This window comes from Sinohyriopsis cumingii, unplaced genomic scaffold (assembly GCF_028554795.1).
Source record: "Sinohyriopsis cumingii isolate HCF-2022 unplaced genomic scaffold, ASM2855479v2 utg002187l, whole genome shotgun sequence".
NCBI lineage: Eukaryota > Metazoa > Mollusca > Bivalvia > Unionida > Unionidae > Sinohyriopsis > Sinohyriopsis cumingii.
Window position 1 is genome coordinate 104,288 of NW_028316149.1, and position 27,849 is coordinate 132,136.

Sequence of the window (27,849 nt, forward strand, 5' to 3'; positions counted from 1 at the left end):
ATGATTCCCCTTAAGATTTTGGACATTTACGTCAGACTCTACATTTTTTCTCTCTGTATGGTACTCCAGAAATAACTGCAGCAGTGATTTTACTTTAGATTTCATGTTTTATTCCTTAAATTTGCTATAAATAATCATCAACCATTTGCTTTCCTCTGGTGCACAAGCTAATCAAAGAAGATTTCTCTCAGCCAATCAAACTTAAAAAAAACTGCATATCTTGAAATATGAACAAGCCAAATGTGTAAATGCCTAAATGATTGATGTTTTTATGAATGGTTGCATTCCCACTTTAATGTTATCTACTGTACTACAAGGCAGCTACAACTGTAGGGTGGTTAGCATGTTATACACACAACTAACGTATGTAGCTGTGCCGTAAAGCACCAAACAAAATGAAATTTAATAGTCTATTATCTGCTGGTCTTATGGAAGAACCAGAATATTTGTACATCGGTATATATTGCCTAATGTACCTACTATAGGAAAACCATGCAATACTCAATTTATTACTACACTTGTTACCATTACCTTGGTTGTCAACATCAGAATCCACTGGGACCTGTATAGCTGGAGGCACCTCTCTCTCTACGCTTGACTGCCCTTGATCTACCTGGATGACAAAAGAGAAGTAAACTTTATTTAAACTCAAGTAAAACTTCATATACAAAAGAAAAATGCATTATGATATGATCACGGAGTCATCATCAACATTTTGTTTTCTCATATAAATTAATTAGCTAATAACGAACTATAAATAACATTGCTATGCTATAGTGTATAGTCCTACCTTGGCCAATCTCTCCATTTGCGATATGCCTTAATCCAATGGGTGGTAACAAGGGCCAAGCTGGTAGATGACACGTTAGCTTGAGACAGAAACCAGCAGCCAGAGAATACAAGTGAGGACAGCTGACCAACCCTAATGCTGCCTGCTGAACTCTTGTCTCTAAGAAAACTGCAAGCTCCCATCCCATTGCCGAATGCAGAAGGAACATAAAAAATGGACAAGATTATGCCGAGAGAACCTCCCCAGACTGGAGAGACTTTCTCATCTGCAGTGTCAAAAAGGCTTAGGACAACTCTTGGTGAAGATGGCATCAAGTTTGTCCAAGCCTCATTGGGGTCATGAGACTAACCTAACTAGTGGGCCTAGTCCTATGCTAGTAGTATGACCGATTCCTTAATTGTTCATCTATGCAGCAACTTGTTCCTCCTTCCTTCTTGCCGACTCCAGCCAGAGCTAATAGAACAGATATGTAGCCTGCCACATCAACCCTGAAACTAAGTGTTATGTCTGGGTCTTAAAAAAAACAAGTATTCAAGTTTTCCAAAATAAAAATTTAAATAAAATACAAACTCAAACAAAGTTCAAGAATGAAAATAACATACAGTGCATGAATTCTTCGAATATAATCTTAATTATACTTCAAGTATCAACTTTTCACTAATCTGAAATCTGTTCCAAGGCATTCCGATAGAAGCTGAAATAATGCTTATGTGTTGCTGTGATAACTCGACTAATTTAACACACTTTTTAATCCAAATGCTTTTACTTCAATGAAATCTTGTGAATGAAGAATATCACTTAATATTGGACAGTTTCACTTAGTCTGATGTAATTTGCTAAATATTCAGCTCCTTGAATATAATCACATAATCCCACAGGACTGTTTAAATCAATGATTATCCACAAGCTATATTCAGTGAACATGTGCTTACAAATCAATATTTTCCTATCATTAGCTCCTTAGAATTCCACAATAATGAAATAAATGGTGCACATGGTTATTTGCTTTTCAGATCAGCAAGCTCTGGTTCACAATAATTTGTAGAATAATCTGAATCATATTATTCCCTTTCACAATAGCTTGGTTGTCAACATACTCAAACAGTCCTATGCTGACTTTCAAATCTCACTGAACCAATCAAATGCTAGAGCATGCACATTGGTTTACATGACCCACATTGATTCTCGCATGTCATTCTTGATCCAGCCTTGTCATGAATGGAACTCTTGTGTTGAAGTAAACATGTACTTTCACTATAGTACTAACCATTGCATTAAGGATCTAAAATATAACTTCATATAGTCTCTAAAGACTTAAACAAGAATTAACAATTCAAATTATGATACATAATCTCGTAACACCATCGAAGTGATATCAAGCATAAATGTGATAATCAATCAGGATATGAAATTTGAAGGTATCAGAAATCATAGATCAATATACCTTAATTGTCACGGTGGTCTAACTTCTTCTCATCAAAGAGAAATAGAAAGAAGCTGGCCAATTGTGGAATGTCAGCTGACAAGGTTGCATCATCATATCAGTGACACCAGGCCGTGAAACCTCGTCACTTTTCCTTAAATGCATTTAGAGTGTACGGCTGTCTGACAAGATCATCTCCATGATTGCACTGTCAACTTCATTATATTCAATGCATACAGGATAAGAGCCATGCATGAAAGCATAGTTTTTATGGATATGGATGGAAGATTTGTGAATTCATCTGTCTGGGCAGTATCAACAAGATCACTACAATTTGTTTGTATATATCAATCACTAGATCGAGAAATCAGTTACCCACAATTTATCCCATCAAAATGTGGCAATCATAAACATCTCGTATTCTGTGTCCTTCAATTTTTTAATTAATTTCAGAATTAAACTGATGAAGGTAAGGCATAGGCCTAAAGTCACTCCTAGTTCAGTACAAGAGTGTTGATGGCCCATGCAATCATGTCTGAGAACAGCGAGACACAGATGAACAGTTTCTTGTTCCACCTTGTTGCAAATAAATCCACCATCAGTCATCCCAGACCACACAGTATAATGCAGTTAGCCTCTCCTTTAAATAAATCTACGTTTTACCGACTGTATAACATGTTTTAAGTCTAAAAGGTTAACCATCTCAACATTAAAGTCTGTAAGAAGCTGACTTATTTTTTCATACAGTTATAGTCCCATATCCCTGCCAACTTTGATCTGTGATTGTCAGCAACACACTACTACATAAGGAGACTCATCGTATCTCTTTGATGCTTTGCAAAGGAGAGTCATCTTATCTCTTTGATGGTTTGCAAAAGAGAGTCGGCTTATCTATTTGATGGTTTTCAAAGGAGAGTCAGCTTATCTCTTTGATGGTTTGCAAAGGAGAGTAGGCTTATCTCTTTGATGGTTTGCAAAAAGAGTCGGCTTATCTATCTGATGGTTTGCAAAGGAGAGTCAACTTATCTCTTTGAGGGTTTGCAAAGGAGAGTCGGCTTATCTCGTTGATGGTTCACAAAGGAGAGTCAGCTTATCTCCTTGATGGTCTGCAAAGGAGAGTCGGTTTATCTCTTTGATGGTTTGCAAAGGAGAGTCGGCATATCTCTTTGATGGTTTGCAAAGGAGAGTCGACCTGTCTATTTAATGGTTTGCAAAGGAGAGTCAGCTCATCTCTTTGAAGGTCTGCAAAAGAGAGTCAGCTTATCTCTTTGATGGTTTGCAAAGGAGAGTCAGCTTATCTCTCTGATGGTTTGTAAAGGTTTGATATTTGATTCAAGATGAAACAATACAAATTAAAGAACTCCTCATTTTGTTACATAGACATTACAAGACAAGCAGTCACATTCTGTTTCATAGCCATTAATCCAAGTAGTCACTTTCTGTTTCATAGCCATTAATCCAAGTAGTCACTTTCTGTTTGATAGCCATTAATACAAGCAGTCACAAGCAGTCAATTTCTGTTTGATAGCCATTTAAATATACAAGCTATCTCAATCAGTCACATTCTGTTTGATAGCTACTAATACAAGCAGTCACATTCTGTTTGATAGCTATTAATACAAGCAGTCATAAGCAATCTCGTTCTCTTTGATAGCCATTAATACAAGCAGTCACATGCAGTCAATTTCTGTTTGATAGCCATTAAAATATACAAGCAGTCACATTCTGTTTGATAGCCATTAATACAAGCAGTCTCATTCTGTCTGATAGTCATTAATACAAGCAGTTACATTATGTTTGATAGCCATTAAAATATACAAGCAGTCACAAGCAGTCACATTTTGATAGCCATTATTACAAGCAGTCACATGCAGTCAATTTCTGTTTGATTCCATGGCATTTAACAATCTTGAAATCTGACATGTTTCTTTGTAACACTGGTCAAACTTCACTGAGAACAAAAATGATACTTAAAATTGTTAATTGGTTCTAGTTTTAGAAGTATGATACTGGGTCAATATATACGACCCTTGATTTGGGACTGGCAGAAGATAAGTGAGTTATAAAGGGAAGGGATAACAATTCAAACAAGAAATGACTAAAATACATCTTTGACTGAACCTATCTATGACTGGGTTCAGACAGTACTTGCTTTTTAAGCAAAACTGTGAATGATGTAATCTGATGCCGGTATTGCATCATACATGATATATGAATTGCATCACGTTATTTCTAGAAGTCATGGATGATGCAATCGTAACTAAGCTTACATCACTCTGCTGAAAAAATTGCCCTATATCATCTCTAGAAATCATACGGTGCCGTGCTGTCTTATTTGTCAGTGTTTGATTTTGAAAAGGGACACAATCCTGTTTAGCCAAAGTGAGCAGAGATGCATCGTACTTGTGTGAACAATGCAGATATCCTCTGCTGTTTGTGGTGAAGTGACTTTTGCATTACAAAAGTGCAGTATAACCACTATGGTTAAGAAAATCCTATCACCATTATTTTGGCTGCAAAACTGGAGATAAGGTCAAGAGGAGGGACCCACATATATGCTGCATATCTTGTGTAACAAATCTTGCCAGTGGTTGAACAGGAAAAGGAAATATATGCCTTTTGCAGTGCCATAAATGATTTGGAGACAGCCAACAAATCAAATCAGCAACTATTACTTTTGCATGGTGCCACCAGTTGGGAAAGGTGTTTCAAAGAAGAAAAAGTAAACATTCCATCAACTATATGCCCAGTTTTCCACGGAGAATATCTGCCAGATCCTGATGCACCATAATCATTCTCACTTGAGTCAGAAGAGAAAGAGGAAGATGATGATACTTCTAGTCCTGAACCATCAATGTCACATGACCCATATTTTCTCCCATCCTCCTCCTCTGAATCACACCTCACAATACAAGGTGAACTGCATGACCTCGTCAGGGATTTGGAACTATCCAAAAGTAAGATAGAGCTGTTGGGCTCCAGACTACAGCAGTGGAATCTCCTGGTAGGTGATTTAGGGTTTCCATGTTCTGTGACAATCAAAAGGATCTTGTCCCATTCTTCTTTATGTAAGGTGATCTTACAGCATGCAACAACACTGGTGGTGTGATGGCAGCCCTCAACATTGTTCACGATCCACATGTATGGAGACTGTTCATTAATTCATCGACAATGAGTTTCAAATCTGTTTAGCTGCATAATGGCAATGTTTTGCCGTCAATTACAGTTGGTCATGCAGTCCATATGAAGGAATCCTATGAAAACATGAAACAACTTTTGAGGTGCATAAACTATGACCAACATCACTGACAGCTTTGTGGCGATTTGAAGGTTCTTGCTCTCTTGCTTGGTTTGCAGACTGGATACACAAGGTTCTGTTGTTTTCTCTGTGAATATGATAATTGTGCGAGAGATTCCCACTAAATCAAGAGAGACATGCCCACTCTGACAGTCATTAGAGCCTTGGAAGAAAATTGTTCAGCATCCACCACTTGTTGAATCAAGGAACATTTTGCTACCACCCTTGCACATCAAGCTGGGTCTGATGAAGAACTTTGCCAAGGCCATGGACAAAGCAACAAGCAGCTTTCAAGTACTTCCATGAAATAATTCCAAGGTTAAGTGAAGCTAAAATAAAGGAAGGTGTCTTTGTTGGTCCTCAGATTCGTGAACTTCTTCAAGATGATACATTTGACAATGCACTGTGTGGCAAGGAAAAGACAGCATGGAAAGCCTTTCAGTTAGTGGCAACACCTTCTCTCGGAAAAAACAACAAAGCAGACAACAACAGGGAGTTGGTGGAAAACCTCAAGGCATACAAAAACCTGGTTACAACTGTCACTAAAGGTACTTTTTGCCTTCTTATCTCGACTTTTTCCCACCGAACTGCAGAGCAGTGAGCAACGAGAATGGCTGGTGATTTCACCATGAAATTGCAACAATGAAGAAATGCTATCAGGGCAAATGGAGCCCACCAGTGCTAGCAGACTATTGCTGGACAGTGACAAGAGATGCTCCATTTAATGATTAAAAGAGACAAGCCAAGAAGCGCAGAGTAGTCACTGAATAAGGACTGCAATTTAACTATGTACTTATATATATAGAATAGTTTTCTGCCTTTTGTTTCATAATAAATTTTATTTATATAAACTCTTTTACTGTTTTTTAAAGTATTACATAAATAGGTCAGGTGAAATATTATCATGTAAAACAACCATAAACACACGAACAGACCCAGGCTTACAATTTATGATTAAAATTCTACTATCTACACAATATACACAGAATTTTTTTAAAAAACTTAAACATCTTTGAAACATTAGCCAATCAGTTGTTTTAATAGTCATATTTGAATTCAGCACATTAAAACTGATAATAAATAGCACATTTTATCTCAGAAGCTGATGACTTCTAAAATATTGTAGACTAATGTAACCAGAATTTATTTTTTGTATACCACTGGTGCTTTAGGCTTGATCAAAACAAACTAATAACCACATGATTGAGTATTTGCTGGGGGACCAGCTTGGTTTGGATTTTGCCAGTTTCTATTTATAGATGATTGCAAGTCACAGAGATGCTCCCAGAATTTTATCATATGGAAGAATATTTCCCCTTGTCACAAAAAATAAGGGGAGGAAGAAACAGTTATAATAGTTCAATGTTTACACAACACTTTGAAAATTGTCCCTCTTTCTTCCTCATTCAATCTGTAAGACCTCTATTAAAATAAACAAAATTGTTAAAGCTGTGGCCTCTAGTTTTATAAGCATGGGTTGATGCCATCTGTTTGGTCAGCCCAGCAGGTACATTGATTTGTTTTTAATGCCATTTATTAGTTCAAAATCACTCAGTGACATCCCCATTAACATTTTCCCAGCTCCTATTATCTGATATACTTCCTAACTTTAAATAAAAATAAATTGCCTTCATTACCGTGAACAGCCAGTATCTACCAAACTTAAAAGTCACCTAAAAGTGAACAACACTTGGAATCGGTCATTTTGTTTTTTTTTCTATATAGACCACATCAAAAATGTGTATTTGTAAAACTGCCTTGGGTCCAAACATCAACAAAATGCTTGTTACAGGGCCCAATGTACCAATCACATCCTACTTTAAAAATAGCTCAGAATGATCTGATTCACAATATCACATACTATGCTAATTCCCCACATCTTACAACAAAAACAATGAAACTTGAGCAGTGTATCCCGCAGAGGTGTAAAACTGAGGGTATAAAAAAAGCAACCTTGGTGTCAGAACTGGGGGTCAAATAATAACTATGGGGGTCAAAAATGTACTGACAAATTTTCATCTGATCCGAACATTTTGAGCTTGAAACAGGATATTGCAACTTGCACAACATATTCTCCCTCTCTCTCTCTCTCTCTAAAAATACAAACAAACCAACACACACAATTAACAAACAAATGCACTGTCCATTCAAAGAATAATTTTATTAGTTCATTTTCCTTTTAGTTTAAAGTCATACTTTTAAAGTCTCCTTATCTTTTTGTAGCAGTATTAAAGACCAACACATTACATACAAGCCACCACAAAAGCCAAATAAATCTTTTAAACCAAATGGCAGTTAATTTAATGCCCATCATAAAATGTGTACCATCATCGGTTTCATTGTACTTCGTCCTAGAACACATTTAACCAACATACTAAGAGGCTTCTTTTTAATAAGTTACACTTGAACTTTTAAATCTTTCTTTTATTGCAGCAAAGTTATAAAACAACAAAATCTGCAAAGACCCCCTGATTTTGTAATAAAAAAATAATGCATTTGCCTCTGCAAGTTTACTGATTTCTTTCCTGTGAAAGGATGTTTTGGGTGATAACGTGTTCTCCAGATATCTTGTGGTGAATAAGGGCAATTTTTTAAAAATTCTTAAACTCCTTTCATGAAAACAGTATTCACTTTTGCAGTCTTCGCAATCACATGATCAGAAGTCACACAGGTAATCTAGTTCTACATGTAAGACCTGAATGCTGGTATTTATGTTTCAGGCATCTATGTCATACTGCCCATTTAACGGCACTGTATAGTGTGTTCCAATGTCGTTTAACATCAGAACTACAAGTTAAAATTTCAGGAATATCTTGCACACTTGGCAGCACATATCGGCACTTTTCTACAAATTCATGTTATAATGTTTAGTCAGACTAATTACTCTGATGTCTTTTTCCTACTAAATTTAAATTCCCACACAAGCAAATGGACATGTTTTCAAGTTCCTTTGGCCTACGTTTCAGCTGGCTGGAATACTATGAAGCCGAGAATACCGAAATCGGTAAAAAAAAGATCATAAGAATCTTAAACAAAACGAAGCTATCTAAACACTTTCTTCAATATAAATTTATTTGTATTCATTTTGTTAAAGAAGTATACTTCAACTTAACCCAATTCAGCATTCCTGGTTTCCATTACATTCCAGCCAACTGAAATGTAGGCCAACAAAACTTGAAAACATGTCCATTTCTTTTGTGAGAATTTGAATTTATTAGAGAAAAGACATCAGAGTTAGTAAAGCCCGACTAAAACATTGTCACTTTACTTTATAGAAAAGCATCATTATTGGCTGCCAGTTGTGTGAGATATTCCTGAAAATTTGACTTTCATTACGATGTTAGTTGACATCAAAACACAGCATACAGTGCCGTTATTTAGGCAGCAAGACCTAGACGCCCAAAACTTAATAACAGCGCCAAGGTCTTACATGTAGGACTAACCAGTAATCCCAATGGATGTGCCATATTCCAGGCAAGGGAATTATTGTCATTCTTTTCATTAAAGTTAGATCCATGGTTACACTTTGTGTATTCTGCTTATTTCACTTTCTTGGCTAATGATTCACAATGCATGCCATTTTAATCTGGAGATCACTTTCTAGTGCAACAAGCATTGAGGTTAAATATCTGGACGACATCTTGCCGAGCTCGATGGGAATCGTGTGAGAGCTCGAGATTAGGGGAAGCTGCTCTGTCATAGCATTGCCTATGCAAGTCTGGTTCCCTGTTTCGTATGCTCCCTGCGTTGCACTCCACTATACGAACAGTGGAGTGCAATACAGGGAGCATAAGAAACAGGGAACCAGGATATGCCTATGCTCAAAGTATACACGATGACATCCCTCAACCAAAGCACTGGGTATTAAATAAATCCTAATCGCATTTTGCAAATCCTTTGCATCAAAAAAACACATGGCTACAAAACATGTGCATCAGTTTTCAATAGCATGCATCCCTGATTCAAAAATGTGCGTAAATGGAGGGAAACACTGCTTAAGTCCGCATCTCTGTGATGTATCTGTATCTAATCTCATCTACTGTAAAGTCAGAGAATTCATCCTCATTGTATAATAACGTTCTGGAATCCTTCATCATTTAAAATTGTCATCTAAGCATCATAAATATTGTGTGATTTAATTTCATCAGATTTAACATCATATGCAGGTGTTTATGTCAAGACTTAGCTTGCGACCTGTAAGTAACATTTTGATCATAGTCTGTGAAATATATTGAAGTCTGCAGCTGAACAATAATACATTGCACAGCAAAATCAGATAGTTCAAATAACCAGTCCCCTGTTACTTGACACTGCAGAGCAAGGATAAAACTCATGGCTCAATCAAAATGTTGTCACATGGGAAAGAAGGAGGGTGCTACCTTTACAAGTCAAAAGATTAAAGTCAAACATTCTCAGGAAGTTGTGAAACTCTACATGGCACTAAACAAGTTCATGTTTTGAATTTGTGGTTCAATCAAAAGTACTGTGAACTTGAAAATAGAGTGCTACCTTTACAGGTCATGAGCTTATCAAGCCACGTTCTCTGGCAGAAAACTTGGGAAATATCACTTGGAAATAAAGTTTAACATACGGAGAAAAAAAAATACAAAACTTTTATTGTATCAAACTGAGTGTTTATAAAGCAAACCACAAATATTCACATAAATGTTGTTAGGATTATGAAAATGGAAGCACTATCTGGTTGCTGATTTTTGTCTGTAGTCAAAATTGTTTGTTCAAGAAAAATAACCCAAGAGAATTTTTTTATTTTCATGTAAATCTGCAACACTATGATCTATCCAGAAATCCTGTCAGATATCTTAATGCTTAACATTGTTACTGTGACAACATTACAAATATTGAGTGGGTGAAAACCTGTATATGGTCCATGATAATATATATACTTACAACTCCCCGTTCTTCGACAGTTGAGGTCTTCTCAGTAACAGACAGTTTTCTTTCATCACTCACCAGAACATCAGGAACTGTGTGAGCTCCTACACCAAAAAGCAAATGTCAGCTTTACTGATTGGACCCATTTGAAAGGATATATTAAAATATGTGCAAACCAAAGTCTGCAGTCAAATTAATCTGTAATAGCCTGAGAATGGGATATTTCTTTCTACAACCAACCTTTAATTGGAAGGACCTCCAAGATGATTATTGTATATGCACATAAAGAATATTCCAATTATGTTCCTTTCTCAGAGTGTGAATTCGAAATTGACTGATACGCATCATTTAGAACATATTGAAAACAATAAAGTTTTGAAATTTTCCCAATCTGTATCATTAAAATGAAACATCCAGGTTAGTTTGTCTATCCTTACATATGTCATACATGATTTATTATTAGACTTGTCGACTAAGGAAAGTAATATCACCAATTCTCAAACCTGAAAAGGTATACATGGGTGGGTGATTTCGAATTAAAAACAAAGTCAATACAAAAAGATACTGACCGCTCTAATGGCCGGAAAGAATACTGAAATAGTTAAAGATAAGACCATTTAAACCATTTCTTCCCTTTCTCTGCACAGTATTGAAACCATATTTGATAAATTTCAGCGATAACAAGATTTTCAATTTAACTGCTGTAGTGGACATACGAGATGTTAGTTTGGCATCAATCTCATTTGTGACCAACAAATCATAAGAAGTCTTATGGTGGAACCCCATGTTTAAGAATTCTTTGACCAGTGACCATTGTTAGATTACCAGTTAACTGTGTTTAAAGACTGGTGATTGGTACTCTACAACTGGCATCAGAGTGATGCCGATCTGATTGCAGAGGTGTCATCACAACCATAGTGATGAGATTACACTTTTCTTTATCAGAAAGACATGATGCAACTGCTACCCACACTGGGAAGTCTTCGCTAGGTGCTGCTCACCCATAATAGGAAGGTGTCAATCAACTCCATGATTATGAAGCTATGGTTCCTCCAGGAATGATCTACTCTTACGGGCATATACCAATCTTGGCCCAGAGGGAATTACTTCTCCTACATGTCAAAAACCAATATCCTTCTAGGATTGAAAAGTGAATGATCTTGTACCTCCTGGGTTCAAAGAGTCATAGTCCAAGTATAGTAGGATTCAGAACAGTTTGACTCCACGGACACATTGTGATCTCTAACAATGAGAAAGATCACACACTCTCCTGGGATGGGACAGAAGATGCCACACCCTCCTGCATCTGATGGGATAAACAGAAACAAAAGCTTTTCATCCTTCAAGTACACCTATTTTTCGTTAGGTTCATAACTTGAAACAGATACAAAGGAAAAATAAATAATTGGCCATGGACAAACTAAGTATATGATAAACGGGTAAAGTGATTGCATCCCCCGATGACATCTAACGAGAAAAGGTAGTTATTTTTTTCCAGTATCAGAATGAAGTGGTACTGGAAATTGCAGAAATATCACCATATCACACAGAACGACAATTATACATCCCTATACAATGTATGTTACGGTAATTATTATATTTAATTTTCACAAAGAAGTGTAACTTGTAAAACTAAACTTCTAGGCATCACCAAAAACGGAAGCTTAATTTGCTTGCCCAATCACTGAGAAGGGAACTCGATTTAAACTAAAAAGTAATGCTTACTTGATATGGTGAAATACAGCATGGCACAAGAGTCTCCTCAGTTATATCAAGACAGCATGGCATGACATACTCCACAATTCTAATAACACAGAATGACACAACAAAACTTCACAATTCATTCACGAAGCACAACAAACTCCTCAATTCCATCGACAGCATAGCCCAATAAACTCCAAAAATCTATCAGGACAGAATGGCACAACAAACTCCCCATTCTATCAATACAGACTGGCACAACAAACTCCCCAATTCTATTAAGACAGCATGGCACAACAAACTCCACAAATCTATCAGGACAGCATCGCCCTAGAAACTCCACAAATCTATCAATACAGAATGGCACAAAAATTCCCCAATTCTATCAATACAGAATGGCACAACAAACTCCGCAATTCTATCAAGATATTGCTTGGTTAGCATAGATTTGGGGTGGGTGCGAGGCCTGGGCCTGACGTCCCGCTTGCCAAAGGAAAGTGAAGCGTCTCTCATAGCCTCTCCTTCCCAGGTGTAGTGATCGCCGCAGGACCACTGTCTCGCTCTGCGGGGCAGGAGGTTACTTACATATGGTCTCTCCTACACTATTGTGTCCACAGCAGCACCTTCACGCAGGTCCCCTGTTTTAACAGAGCCTGCTGTGTGGTGCGACCGAGTGCCCAGCGGTATAACTGGGTGGGCAGACTGGGCTCGTTAGCCTTGGCAGGCAACCATTTCTAAGAGAAGGGAAACTCTGACTCCAAACCCGGGCAGATGAAGCTCTTTAGCCTTGTCAGGCAGTTCATCTAGGAGAAGGAAACTCTGATTCAAAACCCACCAAGTCTCATCCATTGGATTATGGCTCCACGGCCTTGTGGATATCTTTGGGAGAAGGAAAGGCTACGGGAGTAAACCCAGACAGAAAATCCGGAGTGGAGCCCGTAAGGCGGCTGGGGGTCGATTATGACTTCCTTCAGGCAGCTCCTACATCCAAACTGGTGCCAAATGTCATGCTCAGCATTCCTTTGGACTTCACCAGCAAGGACGAGAGGGGATCCTGACGTATGGGCAGCCCACGATCTCCATACTCCACGCCCAGGCTTGCGCCCTGGAGAAGACACTCCAGTCTCGCTACTGAGTTTACTGGTTATAAGTCCCACCCGATTCGTGTAGGGAAGGGGCGCCACGGGTCAGCTTTGACAGTGGGAGGGATCATCGTGTCCCACTGGCCAATTATCGCCCGCCTCAATCCGGGCACCCCCTGGTTAATTAGGTGTTGACCCGCCATCGTATGCCTGCTCCATTTGGTGTCTGGAGTTCAGAGTGTTGTTTAGCATGACAAGCAGATGGTAATTCCACACCAGACAAAAGAAACAAGAAACCAATAAAGAAGACTCCAGCTCTTCAATTTGCAAGCTGGAATGTGCGCACCATGTATACAGGCATCTCTGATGACCTCAGAGAAGTGGACGACACCAGAAAGACAGCAATCATTGATAGAGAACTCACCAGACTAAATATCAGCATAGCTGCCCTCCAGGAAACCAGGCTCGCCTCTAGTGTCTCCCTCAGAGAGGAAAACTACACCTTCTTCTGGAAGGGTGGAGAACCTGAGGAGCCCCGCCAGCACGGTGTGGTCTTCGCCATCAAAAACAATATCCTGGCCTCGGTTGAATCTCCCATAGGGGCACTGAGCGTCTCTTGTCCATCCGCCTCACCACTGTTTCAGGTCCTGTCAACATCATCAGTGCCTATGCCCCAACCCTCATTTCGTCAGAAGACGCAAAGGATAGTTCTATGGGCAACTGGACGAACAGATCAAAGGACGCCCCAAAAACGAACCACTATTCCTCCTCGGCGACTTTAATGCCAGAGTAGGTGCGGACCACGAGTCATGGCCTACCTGTCTCAGATATCATGGCAGTGGAAAGACCAATGAAAACGGTCAGAGACTGCTGTAGCTATACACCTACCATGGCCTGTGCATCACAAACACCTTCTTCAAGTGTAAGCCACAACACAAAATGTCATGGAAACGCCCCAGATCTCATCACTGGCACCAACTCAACTTGGTCATCACTAGGCGCTCTGCTCTTAACAGCGTCCTCTCCCCAGGACCTACCACAGTGCAGACTGTGACTCCGACCATGCCCTAGTGAACAGCAGAGTGCAACTGCAGCCACACACACTACACCGCTCAAAACCAAAAGGACGTCCTCGCATAAACACTGCGCCGATGTCAGTCCCCGCCAAGGTGGCGGAGTATGTGTCCGCCCTGGACAAGGCTCTCCAGGACCTGCCTGAGCACAACGCTACAGCAAAGTGGAACGCCATGAAGGGTGTCATCTACAGTACAGCTATGTCAACGTTTGGCAAGAAGGAACGACCCAGCCAGGGCTGGTTCAACCCACACCTATCAAGGATGGAACCACAAATCGAGGAGAAACGAAAAGCCTTCATATCTTACAAAAAATGCCCCAATGAACGGACACTTGCTGCTCTCAGAAGTGCCAGAATATGCACCCAACGCATCGCTAGACAGTGTGCAAACGAGTACTGGCAACAACTGTGTGAAGGGATTCAGCGCAGTGCCGAGTCCGGACACATCCAAGGTATGTACACTGGCATCACGAAGACTCTAGGCCTTACAGTGAAAGGTGTCACTCCCCTGAAATCTCTGATGGGAAAGAAGATCACAGACCGTGGGCAAAAGATGGCCAGATGGGTGGAGCACTACTCAGAGCTATACTCCCGAGAAATGTCAGTCACTGATGCAGCCCTCAGCAGCATAAAGAATCTTTCCACCATGGAAGAGCTCGACAAAGTGCCAACCTTAAAGGAGCTCAGCAAAGCAATCGACTCCCTTCCAAACGACAAAAATAAGGTAGTGACAGCATTCCCCCCAAAGCTATCAAACGTGGGAAACCAACATTGAATAAACCACTGCATGAGCTACTTTGCCTCTCCTGGGAGGAAGGAGTAGTCCCCCAAGACATGCGGGATGCCACAATTGTGACCCTTTCCAAAAACAAGGGCGACTGCGGTGACTGTATTAGTTACGTTCTTGAGTATCGTTGGTAAAGTGTACGCCCGCATCATACTCAGCAGGCTGCAGTTGGCTGACGGACCGTGTGTACCCAGAATCCCAGTGCGGCTTCAGAGCTGGCAGGTCGACGACGGACATTATCTTCTCCCTATGACAACTCCAAGAGAAGAGGAGAGAGCAAGGTCAACCACTCTACATGATGTTCATCGACCTCACGAAGGCCTTTGACTTGGTCAACAGGAAGGGCCTTTTTGAACTTCTGAGTAAGATCGGTTGCCCCCCAAAACTCCTCAGCATGCTAATCTCTTTCCATGCAGATATGAAGGGAACAGTCCTGTATGATGGATCCTCCTCAACCTCCTTCCCAATTAACAGAGCCCTGAAGCAGGGCTGCGTGCTGCCACCAACACTTTTTGGGATCTTCTTCTCCCTGCTCCTGTCCTATGCCTTTGACACGTCCATGGATGGCATATATCTACACACCAGATCCGACGGGAGGCTGTTCAACCTGGCACGACTGCGCTCAAAGACCAAAGTGAGAGCTGTGCTCATCAGGGAGATGCTTTTTGCAGATGATGCAGCTCTTGTGACCCACACCGAGGAAGCATTCCAGAGACTGGGAGACCGTTTTGCTTATGCCTGCAGCATGCAAGTACCCCCAGCATGTACTCCCTGGTGAGCAAACGACGCCTTTGATGGCTGGGACACGTCCGACTCATGGAGGATGGAAGGCTGCCAAAGGATATCCTATATGGGCAGCTGGCCACTGGCATGAGAAGAGTCGGCCGTCCCTCACTCCGTTTCAAGGATGTATGCAAGAGGGACATGAAGGCATGCAACTTTTCACCCGATGGCTGGGAAGAGCTGGCCGAAGAACAAGGCACCTGGAGACTGATGGCAAACAATGGCATATCAGTCGCTGATGCGATGAGAGGCCAGTTGGCGGCAGAGAAACGAAAGAGAAAGAAGAACACAGCAGCAACCACAGTAACGCAGATTTTCCCAGTATGTCTGCACCAACCGCAATAGGGACTGTCACTCACGTATAGGCCTGCACAGCCACAGCAGACAATGCCAACAGAGACAGACAACACCTCAAGGGCGTATTCGCATTGTCTTTTGAGACTAAATCGCCAATGATGGCACAATAAACTCAACAATTCTATCAAGACATTATAGCATAATAAACCCCATTAACACATTGAGACAGCATAGTACCACAAACTCCACAATTATATCAAGACAGCATAGTACAACAACTCCACAATTTTATCAATACAGAGTGGCACAATAAATTCTACAATCCTATCAAGACAGCATGATACAACAAACTCCTCAGTTCTGTTAAGACGGCGTAGTACAACAAATTCCACAATTATATCAGACAATCTACACAACTCTATTATGACTGAACATTCAAGAAATGCACAAGTACTGATGGGATTATAACCTATTCAATTTGGAAAATAAGATTAAATTGCCAAAATAAGCATTTCTGAACACATAATAAAGGCAATTTTCCAAAGAAACAAATGCATACATCTCCCAAATAAAATAAATGTAAAATAATAAATACTTAATTTATCTGATGAGGGTATAACAGTATAATATACTATTCTCCTGAGACCTTCAGAATGAACAACAATTGTAAATACAAGAAAAATGGAAAATATTAAACATAAAGCTTAATTAAATACATTTTTAATTATAAAATGGAATGTATTAACAACATAAATTGTAATGCATGTATTTACAATGAAAACTGGTCATATTTTATTCTGAATACATTTAAATTTGTTTTTGATCTGATTGCATTGGAAAGTTTATTCCATAGAATAACACCATTATCAGCAAATGATTGTTTAAAAGTATTGGCTTTTCGTGCAATGATCATTTAAAAATGTCAGTTTAAGTCACTTAGTACCATTCGTCCTTTACCTTGAACATTAATATGGACTTTTTGTAGGCTGGTCTGTATTAAATGTTTTCCAATTTAATTTGTAAAAGTAGATTTCTGGATGATGTATCAAATGTTCAATTTAGGATAATTCTTGCTGCCCTTTTAAAAGTTGGTCAATTATTTTAATATAACTATCAGTTGTGCATATCCAGATGGATCTGTGCAGCAGTAATCCAAAAGAGGAAGAATAAATGCACTGTAATATAATGTCCTATGGTTGAGTTGTAAATGACAGTTTATTCACAGTAAAAGGTAAAGTCTTGAGATTACTACATAACAAATGTGCTTCAATTGCTTACACCAATATAGATTCTTATCAATATTAGTTTTCTGTGCCAATATTTTTAATCCCACATCGACCTATACAGTATAACATCAGAATGGACTGTGTTCCTGTTTCGTCTAGAACTTGTCATACCAATGGGCAGAAATAATTATGATCTTGGGTGAGGGGACACATTTGCTAGAAGGGTATGCAATGCAATAGTAATTTAAAATGTATTACTGATATCAAAACAAACTGTTGGTGATGCACATCATTATGTCAGATCATCACCACTTTAATCTAGGACCAACTAAACACCACAAGACAAAACGTATTTTGTCAGAACCCCATATTAATATTTTACCATTCAGGATGACAATAACAAGATTTTCAGGCTCTTCTAATCTAGGGTCAGTTTCAATTTTTTAAAACAATGATTAGGCTCCACTAGTAATTAATATGATCACTAACATAGTATGATCATTAACACCTACTGATACCAACAATTTAAAATATACACCATTCACAATATACATATGTTTTAAAGAAAAGTATTGGATTCACCATTATAATATAATATATCCAGTAGGTCTAAATTCAAACATTTTATATAACATTCATTAATATATAAATTTGAATATATATCACATTATCTATTCATGTGTTCTTGTTTATAATGATAATACTATATTTTGCCCTGTAACAAAAATTATATAATTTTTATTTTTATTTGCATAATATTGATAGTAATAAAAAGTATGTTACAAAATAAATAATTATGTTATAAGTTCATCATGTGTAATTATTTATAACCATGTTATTAAAAATAGTCTTACAATAATGATTTATCACTTTTTCAATCTTTAAGTTTATTCTATAAATTAGATAAATCCTTCAAGGATTTTGCACAAGAACCATACTCACAAAACATAGCTCAAAGATATCGTGCTACCCAAGCCCCACCTGACTTACATCCAAATTGATATCGCACAGTAATATGAACAACACCTCCACTGAAACTCAAGTGGACATCACAAGATAGTATGGTAGGTACTGGCAGCCTCCCTTAAGATGTGTAGCACTTTCATCAGAGCTCCATAACACTGTCAACACTCCTCGAACTTAAATTAAAGTGGGCATCACACTATAATATGGACAACACTATTGCTTAAATTCAAATGGCCATTACAATATAATATGGACAAGACTCCCACTTAAATTCAAATGGCCATTACAATATACCATGGCCAAGACTCCCACTTAAATTCAAATGGTCATTACAATATACTATGGACAAGACTCCCACTTAAATTAAAATGGCCATTATAATATACTATGGACAAGACTCCCATTTAAATTCAAATGGCCATTACAATATACTATGGACAAGACTCCCACTTAAATTCAAATGGACATGACAATTTACTATGGACAAGACTCCAGCTTGATGAATTACAATATACTATGGCCAAGACTCCCACTTAAATTCAACTGACCATTACAATATACTATGGACAAGACTCCCACTTAAATTCAAATGGCCATTACAATATACTATGGACAAGACTCCCACTTAAATTCAAATGGCCATTACAATATACTATGGACAAGACTCCCACTTAAATTAAAATGGCCATTATAATATACTATGGACAAGACTCCCACTTAAATTCAAATGTTTATTACAATATACTATGGACAAGACTCCCACTTAAATTAAATGGCCATTACAATATTCTCACGACAATGTGGGTACACATGCTTGATTCGTGTAATTTTGCTAGAAACTGTGTACAGTGTATTCAAACCAGAAATCTATGAAACAAGTACACTAATGTGCTTCCAACCCTTAGTTCGACAATCTGTTACAAAATGGAGCCCTTAGAATGTTCACTAACAAATACTGATGGATGGAAGACAGGCACGGTACAATGTACAAAAGATACAGGCCTTCATCAAAGTGATATATGTTCAAATATATATATATATGTATATATATATATATATATATATATATATATATATATATATATATATATATATATAAAAATTATAAATGAAACTATTTTTTTGTCCAAACCCTACCTTGACTGTGTTTTTTGGCAAGTTTCTTTTGGGAGCGACCAAAACCCAAAGAATGCATCAACCTACTTATCAAACCACGATGTTCTGAAACACAAAATAAAAACAATTAGATTGGACTGTCTCGTAAAACTTCATTCTATATGTGTAGTAGATTGCTGCTAAAAACCTGATACCAAACCAATGTAGCATCCATAACAAAAGCATGAACAGCATTAACATCTCCCATACCCAGTCAAAGAAAATAAACACTCACATAACAAAGCTAACTTTCAATGTCCACACACACACACACACACACACACAAAATTTGTATGGGAAACAGAAACAACCAAAGTCTGTCACAAACAGGACAGACTTTACCATGGACATGAGTTATCTACATGATTGAGGATTTTTTTGAAGAGCTGTAAAATTCCCAACTTTCCAGAGTGAACATCTATAGTATTTTACATAATATGATGCCACTCTTTAATACGAGTGAATGTGTTTGTTTGCTATCTAGATGCACATTAAATTGCATCCCCGAGGGATTTATAGTTTATTTGGAACTTTCTCAGAAAGCTTATGTACTAACTTTGCTATTTCATAACTTACACGTTTTCACTCCTAAAATAAATTCATCTAGTTCATCCTGCTATAGATATAATACTTTTCTAATACATGGAGTGTGTAAAGTACAATTTCCTGACAATTTTGATGTAAAAATAGCAGTGTAAACCATGAAACCTATTTGCTTCATAGAAAAGCTTACCTGCTGATGCATGTATCAATACACAACAACGATCAGCTGGAAGTTAGATGTTAACATGTTTAATGCAAGTCTAATTTGTTTCATAATAAAAACAGCAATTCTTAAAATAAAGTGTATACATAAACTCTGTGAACTATACTGGTTTTTATATATTACCCAGTATCTGTCTGTGACAGCATATTGTAAAAGTCACACTTCTTGTAGGCAATTTCAACATCAACTATTTCAGTAATCGGATGTCATTTTTTAGAATTTGATTCTACATACCTTTAAATGGCACATATTGACTTCATTTGGATTCTTATACATCCACATTCCTTTGTAAGGTCATTATTAAGACGCCCCAAGAAGTGCATATGGCAAAAATCAATGTACATAGACAGTTTATCAAACTGAATGAAATGAACCTAAAGGTGTGATCCAGCACAATCCAGATTTAATATCACATGCTGTGATGTCACAATGAAAGCTATGCATATTGATTAACAAATTCATACTACCCTATATTGTGATGATTCCACCAGACGTGCGTTTTTATTGACTCAAGTTCAGTACATGGCCACCATTGTAAAGAACTATAGAGTTCGATAAAAAAAAATTGATGACAGTTAAGGTGCAGAGCATTCAATAATCAGGATTGAATAGATTTAGTGTTAAATGTTTTTTAAAAAAACAATTTATATTTAATTTAAAATGAGTAGATGCGCATACATTACCCTTGTTTCTTTTACAGACCTGCCAACCCTGACGAGACAGTTTGACCAGTTTTCAGTAAGGTGGAACAAAATATAATAAACTGCTATTGTAAAGCTGGAAAACGTATTTAAGTTCTGTATTCGAAACATGCAGTGATGGTAAACATTAAGTTCAACTGAAAAGTTTGTAAAGTACACATAGATCTTATTTACCGTTAGTACAGTTTGATCATGCAGTCGCATTGCATGAAAAATATGAGCAAGTTAAAGCATCTGAGGTACTGCTGTAAAGTTAGTCTGGTTATCGGACTAATTCCACAAACTCTATTATGAAACATGGATCCAAATCAAACAGGGATGAATCAATTATCCAGATTTTTCAGGAAAAATCATTTTCCATAGTTTTCCTTTTATGGCGTACGTGTGTATTTTAAGGGTCATTTCCGCAAGACTTGCGGCAAAATTGTAAGGGTTGGCAGGTCCGCTTTTACTAACGCTGAATTGGTTCAAAGGTCGATCTAATAGTGTGAAGGATATAGGTTCCATTCCACCCATATTCATTACTTTTTTCTTCTCCTTTTATTTTATTATATTGAACAAATTTATAATTTCCATATTGTAACAGTATAAAGATTTCATATCATACAGTTGGAAAGGTGAGCTATTTGCTATTTTGTAAGAACAGATGCTAATCCTATAAATATATATATTGAATGTGTTATTAAAATTTTAACCGTGAATAAACACGTTATTGACTGTTTTTGTTGCATCATCTCCTGAAAGGTGTTTTTGTGCTTTGTGTGTGCCATTTTTGGCAAGAGCATCCTTTTTTTTGATGGCCTTAATACAGAATGCACTACACATTAATACATACACACACTGATGAATTCTTGCACAGTACCATCATAGCCCGGCTATAGATTTTCCATAGAAATACAGGAAATAGAATCCATTTGGCTACAGATCACTCCAGAAAAAGCTAAGCCCTATTTAATAGGTTTTGTGTGACCCCCATCATCACATACTGATTGGTGTCAATATTTTGAACTTCAAGTAGATAAAATTTCAAAAGAAGATAAAGAACTTTACATTCTAGGCGATATAGAGACCTTTTCAATGATCAAATTAAAGTGAACTGGATGAATTTTATTGCTTCATTAGGTATGGAGCAACTAGTAAATGAACCCACCAGTGTAGCATCTACCTCTAAAACACTTATAGATCATATTTATACCAATACAAAAGAAAATTTTTTGGAAGTAATGGTTCCAAAGATTGGTATAAGTGACCACTTTGCAATTTTTCTAACACGTAAAGTCAATGGCAAAACAACAAAAAATAATATCCATAAATCCATTACTTACAGATCCTTTCAAAACTTTGATACTGTTAAATTCCTAGAAGATCTGAAACAGATTCCATGGAATACAGTCCAAATCTTTGAAGATATTGATGATGTTTTAGATACTTGGACAGATCTGTTCATCAGTATAGTGAACAAGCATGCCCCTTTAAAAACACACAGGATAAAGAAAGACCACCAGCCAGGCTGGATCTCCCCAGAAATGTTAGATGCAGTAAAGCAAAGAGACCAAATAAAATCAGTAGAAATCAAACTGAATATAGAGTTTGGAGGAATAAAGTTAATAAAATGATACATAAAGCCAAACAAGCGCACTATAAAAAAGTGCTTGATGAAAACCAAAATAATCCCAAAGCTATCTGGAAACTGTTTACAGGGTCTGGTGCAGGCAAATGTAAGAGTAAAGCTGAAATTTTATCCCTCAATCATGAGGGCATTTACACTGATAATCCAGCTGACATCTCAAATATGTTTAACAATTTTTTTGTTCGAATTGCTGAAAGACTTAAAGAACCCAGAACTTCGTCTGATCATCTGGAACTCAAACATTTTTTGTGCTAAAAAACTACCAAACAATGTAAAGTTTGAAATTCCTGAAATAAGTCCCGAATTTGTGTTGAAATATATTTAAAAAATGGATGATTGTAAAGCTACAGGACTTGATATGATTGGACCAAAGCTACTAAAGGTAACTGCACCTGCAATTGTTGAGGGCATAGCTTTCATTTGCAATGAAATTATTAGGTCTAATAAATTTCCACAAACATGGAAAACTGCCAAGGTTATACCATTGCATAAAGCATGAACAAAAGATGATGTAAATAACTATAGACCAATCTCTATCCTTCCTTGTCTTTCCAAATTATTAGAAAAACATGCACATGATTCTTTTCTCAACTATTTAAACACTTATGATCTTATTCATGATAATCAGTCTGGTTTTCACCAGAATCACTCCTGTGAAACTGCACTTGTATCTTTGATTGGTAAATGGCTGAAAGCATTAGATCATGGAGAAATGGTAGGCACTATTATGGTTGATTTTTGTAAAGCTTTTGATCTCGTAGACCATGAAATTTTGCTTGAAAAACAAAAAATCTATCAATGCAGTGAAAACTCCCTAAACTAGTTTACTTCTTACTTAACCGATACAGTGCAAAAAGTATCTTTAAATGGTCAACTTTCTAAATGAAAAATATTAATTGTGGAGTACCACAAGGCTCTATCCTTGGGCCTCTGTTATTCATACTATTTATCAACGATTTTACCTCTTATGATTGGAACTTCAATTTCTTCCACTAACCTTTATGCAGATGATACTACACTGTCTGAGATTGGTAAAACCAAAACAGTACTTGAAAATAACTTACAAGATGCTCTCAACAGACTTCAAGTATGGTGCAAGGAAAACAGTATGATCATAAATACAGAAGAAATGAAAGCCCTACTAGTTACAACACAACAAAAACGAGCAAGACTAGATAGCGACAAACTCCAGGTTCTATTTGTCAATGTCAGCCTCAATATGACCTCTCAAGATAGAATTATTGGTGTATTCATGGATAACAATCTTACTTGGTCTATTCACATTAAACATATTTCAAAAAAGGTTAACTCTTATCTTTGGCTACTGAGGAAAATCAAAACAAACATTTCTCTTCAGCATAGGGTCATCTTTTATAAAAGTTATACTCAGCCATATCTGGACTACTGTAATGTAATTTGGGGTAATACCTCTAATTCAAACATAACAACACTTTTAAGACTCCAAAAGAGGGCTTGCCATTTAATTCTAGATCAAAGTATAGACAATTTTCAGGATGCAATGAATAATATAAAGGTTTTAACAATACATGAAAAGATATTTCTTAGAAAGGCCAAATTGATGTATAAAGCATCCAGAAAAGGCATTCCTGTCTATCTAAGCAATATCTTTCACCAAAGAGATGCTCAGATGGCACTCCAAATTTAAGGTCTATAAGAAGAAAAAATTACATTATACCAAGGCCAAAGAAGGAATTGTTTAAAAAAAGTTTTAAATATTCTGGCCAACTGGAATGGAACAACATTCACAGTGACATATAAGGCAGGCTCCTAGGATTTCATCTTTTCACAATCAATGTCATTTTCATAGCTGAAGTTTTCAATGCAGGATTATATTTTATGTTTTATATATGTTTATGTTTTCACTGATACCTGTGAATGTGTCCCAGGCTTGATACTTTGAATTTTAAAATTACTTCATGTTGTATATACTGTATATATTGTATGTAACAGATAGAAGGCCTCAAGGTAGATTAGTTCTGTAACTAATTGAGTTACCTTCTCTAAATAAAGTCTTTATTATTATTATTATTATTATTATTATTATCATATTCCATGAAAAACGCTGGAAAATTCTAGCATGGAAAACGCTGGAGTATTTGGATTAATATTCCAGCCTCTGTCCAGGGTAGGCTGGAAAACCCTGGATAATTCTAGCATGGAAAATGCTGGACAATTCTAGCATGGAAAATGCTAGAGTATTTGGACCATTATTCCAGGCTATGTCCAGGGTAGGCTGGAAAATCCTGGACAATTCTAGCATGGAAAACATATATAATATTACATGTATGACTGGTAATTCAACTGTAAGCAAGTATAGGAGCCCACGTGATACAATGATAGTCACTGGTTAGCACCGGCTTTTGGCACTAATTATTTAATCCTGGTATTGGTATAAACTGACAAATGTGTTAGAAGCTGCACAGTTGAAATTCATTATATAATTGTAATACAAAATAGTTGTTACAAGAATTGACTGATTTAATTTCTATAAATGTGAGAAGGTATATAAGGCAAAAAACAATGTTTCCTCTTGCACCAGTTTTAAAATTAGAGTAGGTATTTTTGTTTTTCAGAAACACACACACACACACACATATATATAACTTTCAAAGCAACCAAATTTGTGCAATTTTATTTTAACAGCCATAACCTTGTAAGTGTCAGTCTTTGAAATGTTAACTCCAGTGATACATGTAAGCCCAAACACTAATCAAGGCCTGATTTCAGATTGCAATATACACTGATCAATGCCTGATTTCAGATAGCAATCTACACTGATCAAGGCCTGATTTCAGATAGCAATCTACACTGATCAAGGCCTGATTTCAGATAGCAATCTATACTGATCAAAGCCTGATTTCAGATAACAATCTACACTGATCAAGGCCTGATTTCAGATAGCAATCTACACTGATCAGCTTATCAAGGCCTGATTTCAGATCACAATCTACACTAATGAAGGCCTGATTTCAGATTGCAATCTACACTGATCAAGGCCTGATTTCAGATAGCAATATACACTGATCAGCTGATCAAGGCCTGATTTCAGATTGCAATCTACATTAATAAAGGTCTGATTTCAGATAACAATCTACACTGATCAAGGCCTGATCTCAGATAGCAATCTACACTGATCAGCTTATCAAAGCCTGATTTCAGATTGCAATCTACACTAATCAAGGCCTGATTTCAGATTGCAATCTACGCTAATTAAAAACTGATTTCAGAATGCAATCTACACTAATCAAGGCATGATTTCAGATTGCAATCTACACTGATCAAGGCCTGATTTCAGATAGCAATCTACACTGATCAAGGCCTGATTTCAGATAGCAATCTACACTGATCAACTGATCAAGGCCTGATTTCAGATTGTAATCTACACTGATCAAGACCTGATTTGAGATAGCAATCTACACTGATCAGCTGATCAATGCCTGAGTTCAGATTGCAATCTAATCAATGCCTGATTTCAGATTGCAATCTAAACTAATCAAAGCCAAATTTCAGAAAAATGTGTTCCAGATGTCATCCAGTGTAATAGGTTAATGATTCTATATATCTGATAATACTGAATAGCAACAGGTCATGTCAGCTCAATATTGACAGAATACTGAATAGCAACAGGTCATGTCAGCTCATTACTGACAGAATACTGAATAGCAACAGGTCATATCAGCTCATTACTGACAGAATACTGAATAGCAACAGGTCATGTCAGCTCAATACTGACTGAATAGTGAATAGCAACAGGTCATGTCAGCTCAATACTGACAGAATACTGAATAGCAACAGGTCATGTCAGCTCAATACTAACAGAATAGTGAATAGCAACAGGTCATGTCAGCTCAATACTGACAGAATACTGAAAAGCAATAGGTCATATTGGCTCAATACTGGCAGAATACTGAACAGCAACAGGTCATGTCAGCTCAATAATGACAATCTGCCTGATTCATGTGGAAAAACTAAATATTAAAAAAAGTTAAAACTTTTAGCTTGCTTTTTATTCTTTAGGATTCTTTTTATGTATTCATGTCAGTGCCCTGTCATTGATTACATAAATGTATATTAGACCAACAGTACTGACACATTTAAAGATTCATTCTTTCCGATAGAGAGAAAGATGGAGACAGAGAAAGAAAAATATTCAAATGGGCCTAAATATGAAAATACAGGACCTGAAGGAAAAAAAACAAGGGCAAATACTTCTTCCTAAATGTCACATGAAAGTATGTGCAGTTCCAATAGTGATTTTGCCATTGGGTCAATGTAAGTTATATCAACACTGTGATGACATCATTTTTCTCCCAGTGACATGTCTTGTCATCAAATACATAATAAAATTACAGTGTGTACTTTCCAATATAAACCAGAATACCAAACATGCAATACTGAAATAATGAATGTCTAAATGTTTTACAAACTACTGAATAACACTTTACTTTTCATATATTGGCCATATGCAACAAACTGGGGATTTTGTACACCAATATGTCACATAAATGTACCTAATATGGGGAAACCATTCCAATTTTCAATTTGTTAGACAATAATGGTGGAAAACCTAAATTAATGGAGTCCTAAAGATGTAACAATATCCTGTAATTACACTTACTCTGTCTGTCTTCAGTATCCTCATGGAACGGTACATCTGAAGGCATTATTGTCTCTCTGTGTGACTGCCCTTTATCTACCTAGATGACAAACAAAAATAATTATTTCTGTCCGTACACTTGAATGCCCTTTATCTACCTAAATGACAAACACAATAAATCATTAATAAACTATGGCAAAGCTTCTCATGTAAATTTGAACAATTATTTCTGACATGGTCCTGGAGTCAACATCAACAATTTTAGTTTTGCACAAATAACTGATTTGTGGCACAAGCATTAGGAAACACAATTAATATTAATCCACTATAATTGACAAATTCTTTCCATGGAAGTTACAGCAGTACATTTCAAGACTGTGTTAAATTATACACATCTGCATATGAAAATTTACATTGCAATTAAGCAGTACCATATATATATATATATATATATATATATATATATATATATATATATATATAATGTTCAATGCATGTTATCTACATATAATGGGAAATTCTTTTTCTTTAGAAACCTACTCTAATTCAAAATAATAAACTGTAGAGTGACAACCTTTTGCTTGATATCTGGAACCATCTCTTTAAAAGTACAGACTGGTCTGCTGACTAATTTGGTTATCAATGCAATAAATTGGCA

The 27,849-nt window shown here is 37.0% G+C and overlaps 1 protein-coding gene across 2 annotated transcripts in view; it reads right to left on the bottom strand.

Annotated features, from left to right (window-relative positions):
* LOC149770956 (uncharacterized) overlaps positions 1-27,849 on the bottom strand; it is an 88,569-nt gene that overhangs the window by 38,747 nt on the left and 21,973 nt on the right. For both annotated transcript variants that reach the window (XM_089948942.1, XM_089948943.1), the window contains 4 exons: positions 27,213-27,291; positions 19,459-19,542; positions 10,420-10,508; positions 532-613 (listed from right to left, as the gene is read on the bottom strand). In XM_089948942.1, the coding sequence (XP_089805068.1) occupies positions 532-613; positions 10,420-10,508; positions 19,459-19,542; positions 27,213-27,291 (334 nt within the window). The remainder of the gene's footprint in view (positions 1-531; positions 614-10,419; positions 10,509-19,458; positions 19,543-27,212; positions 27,292-27,849) is intronic.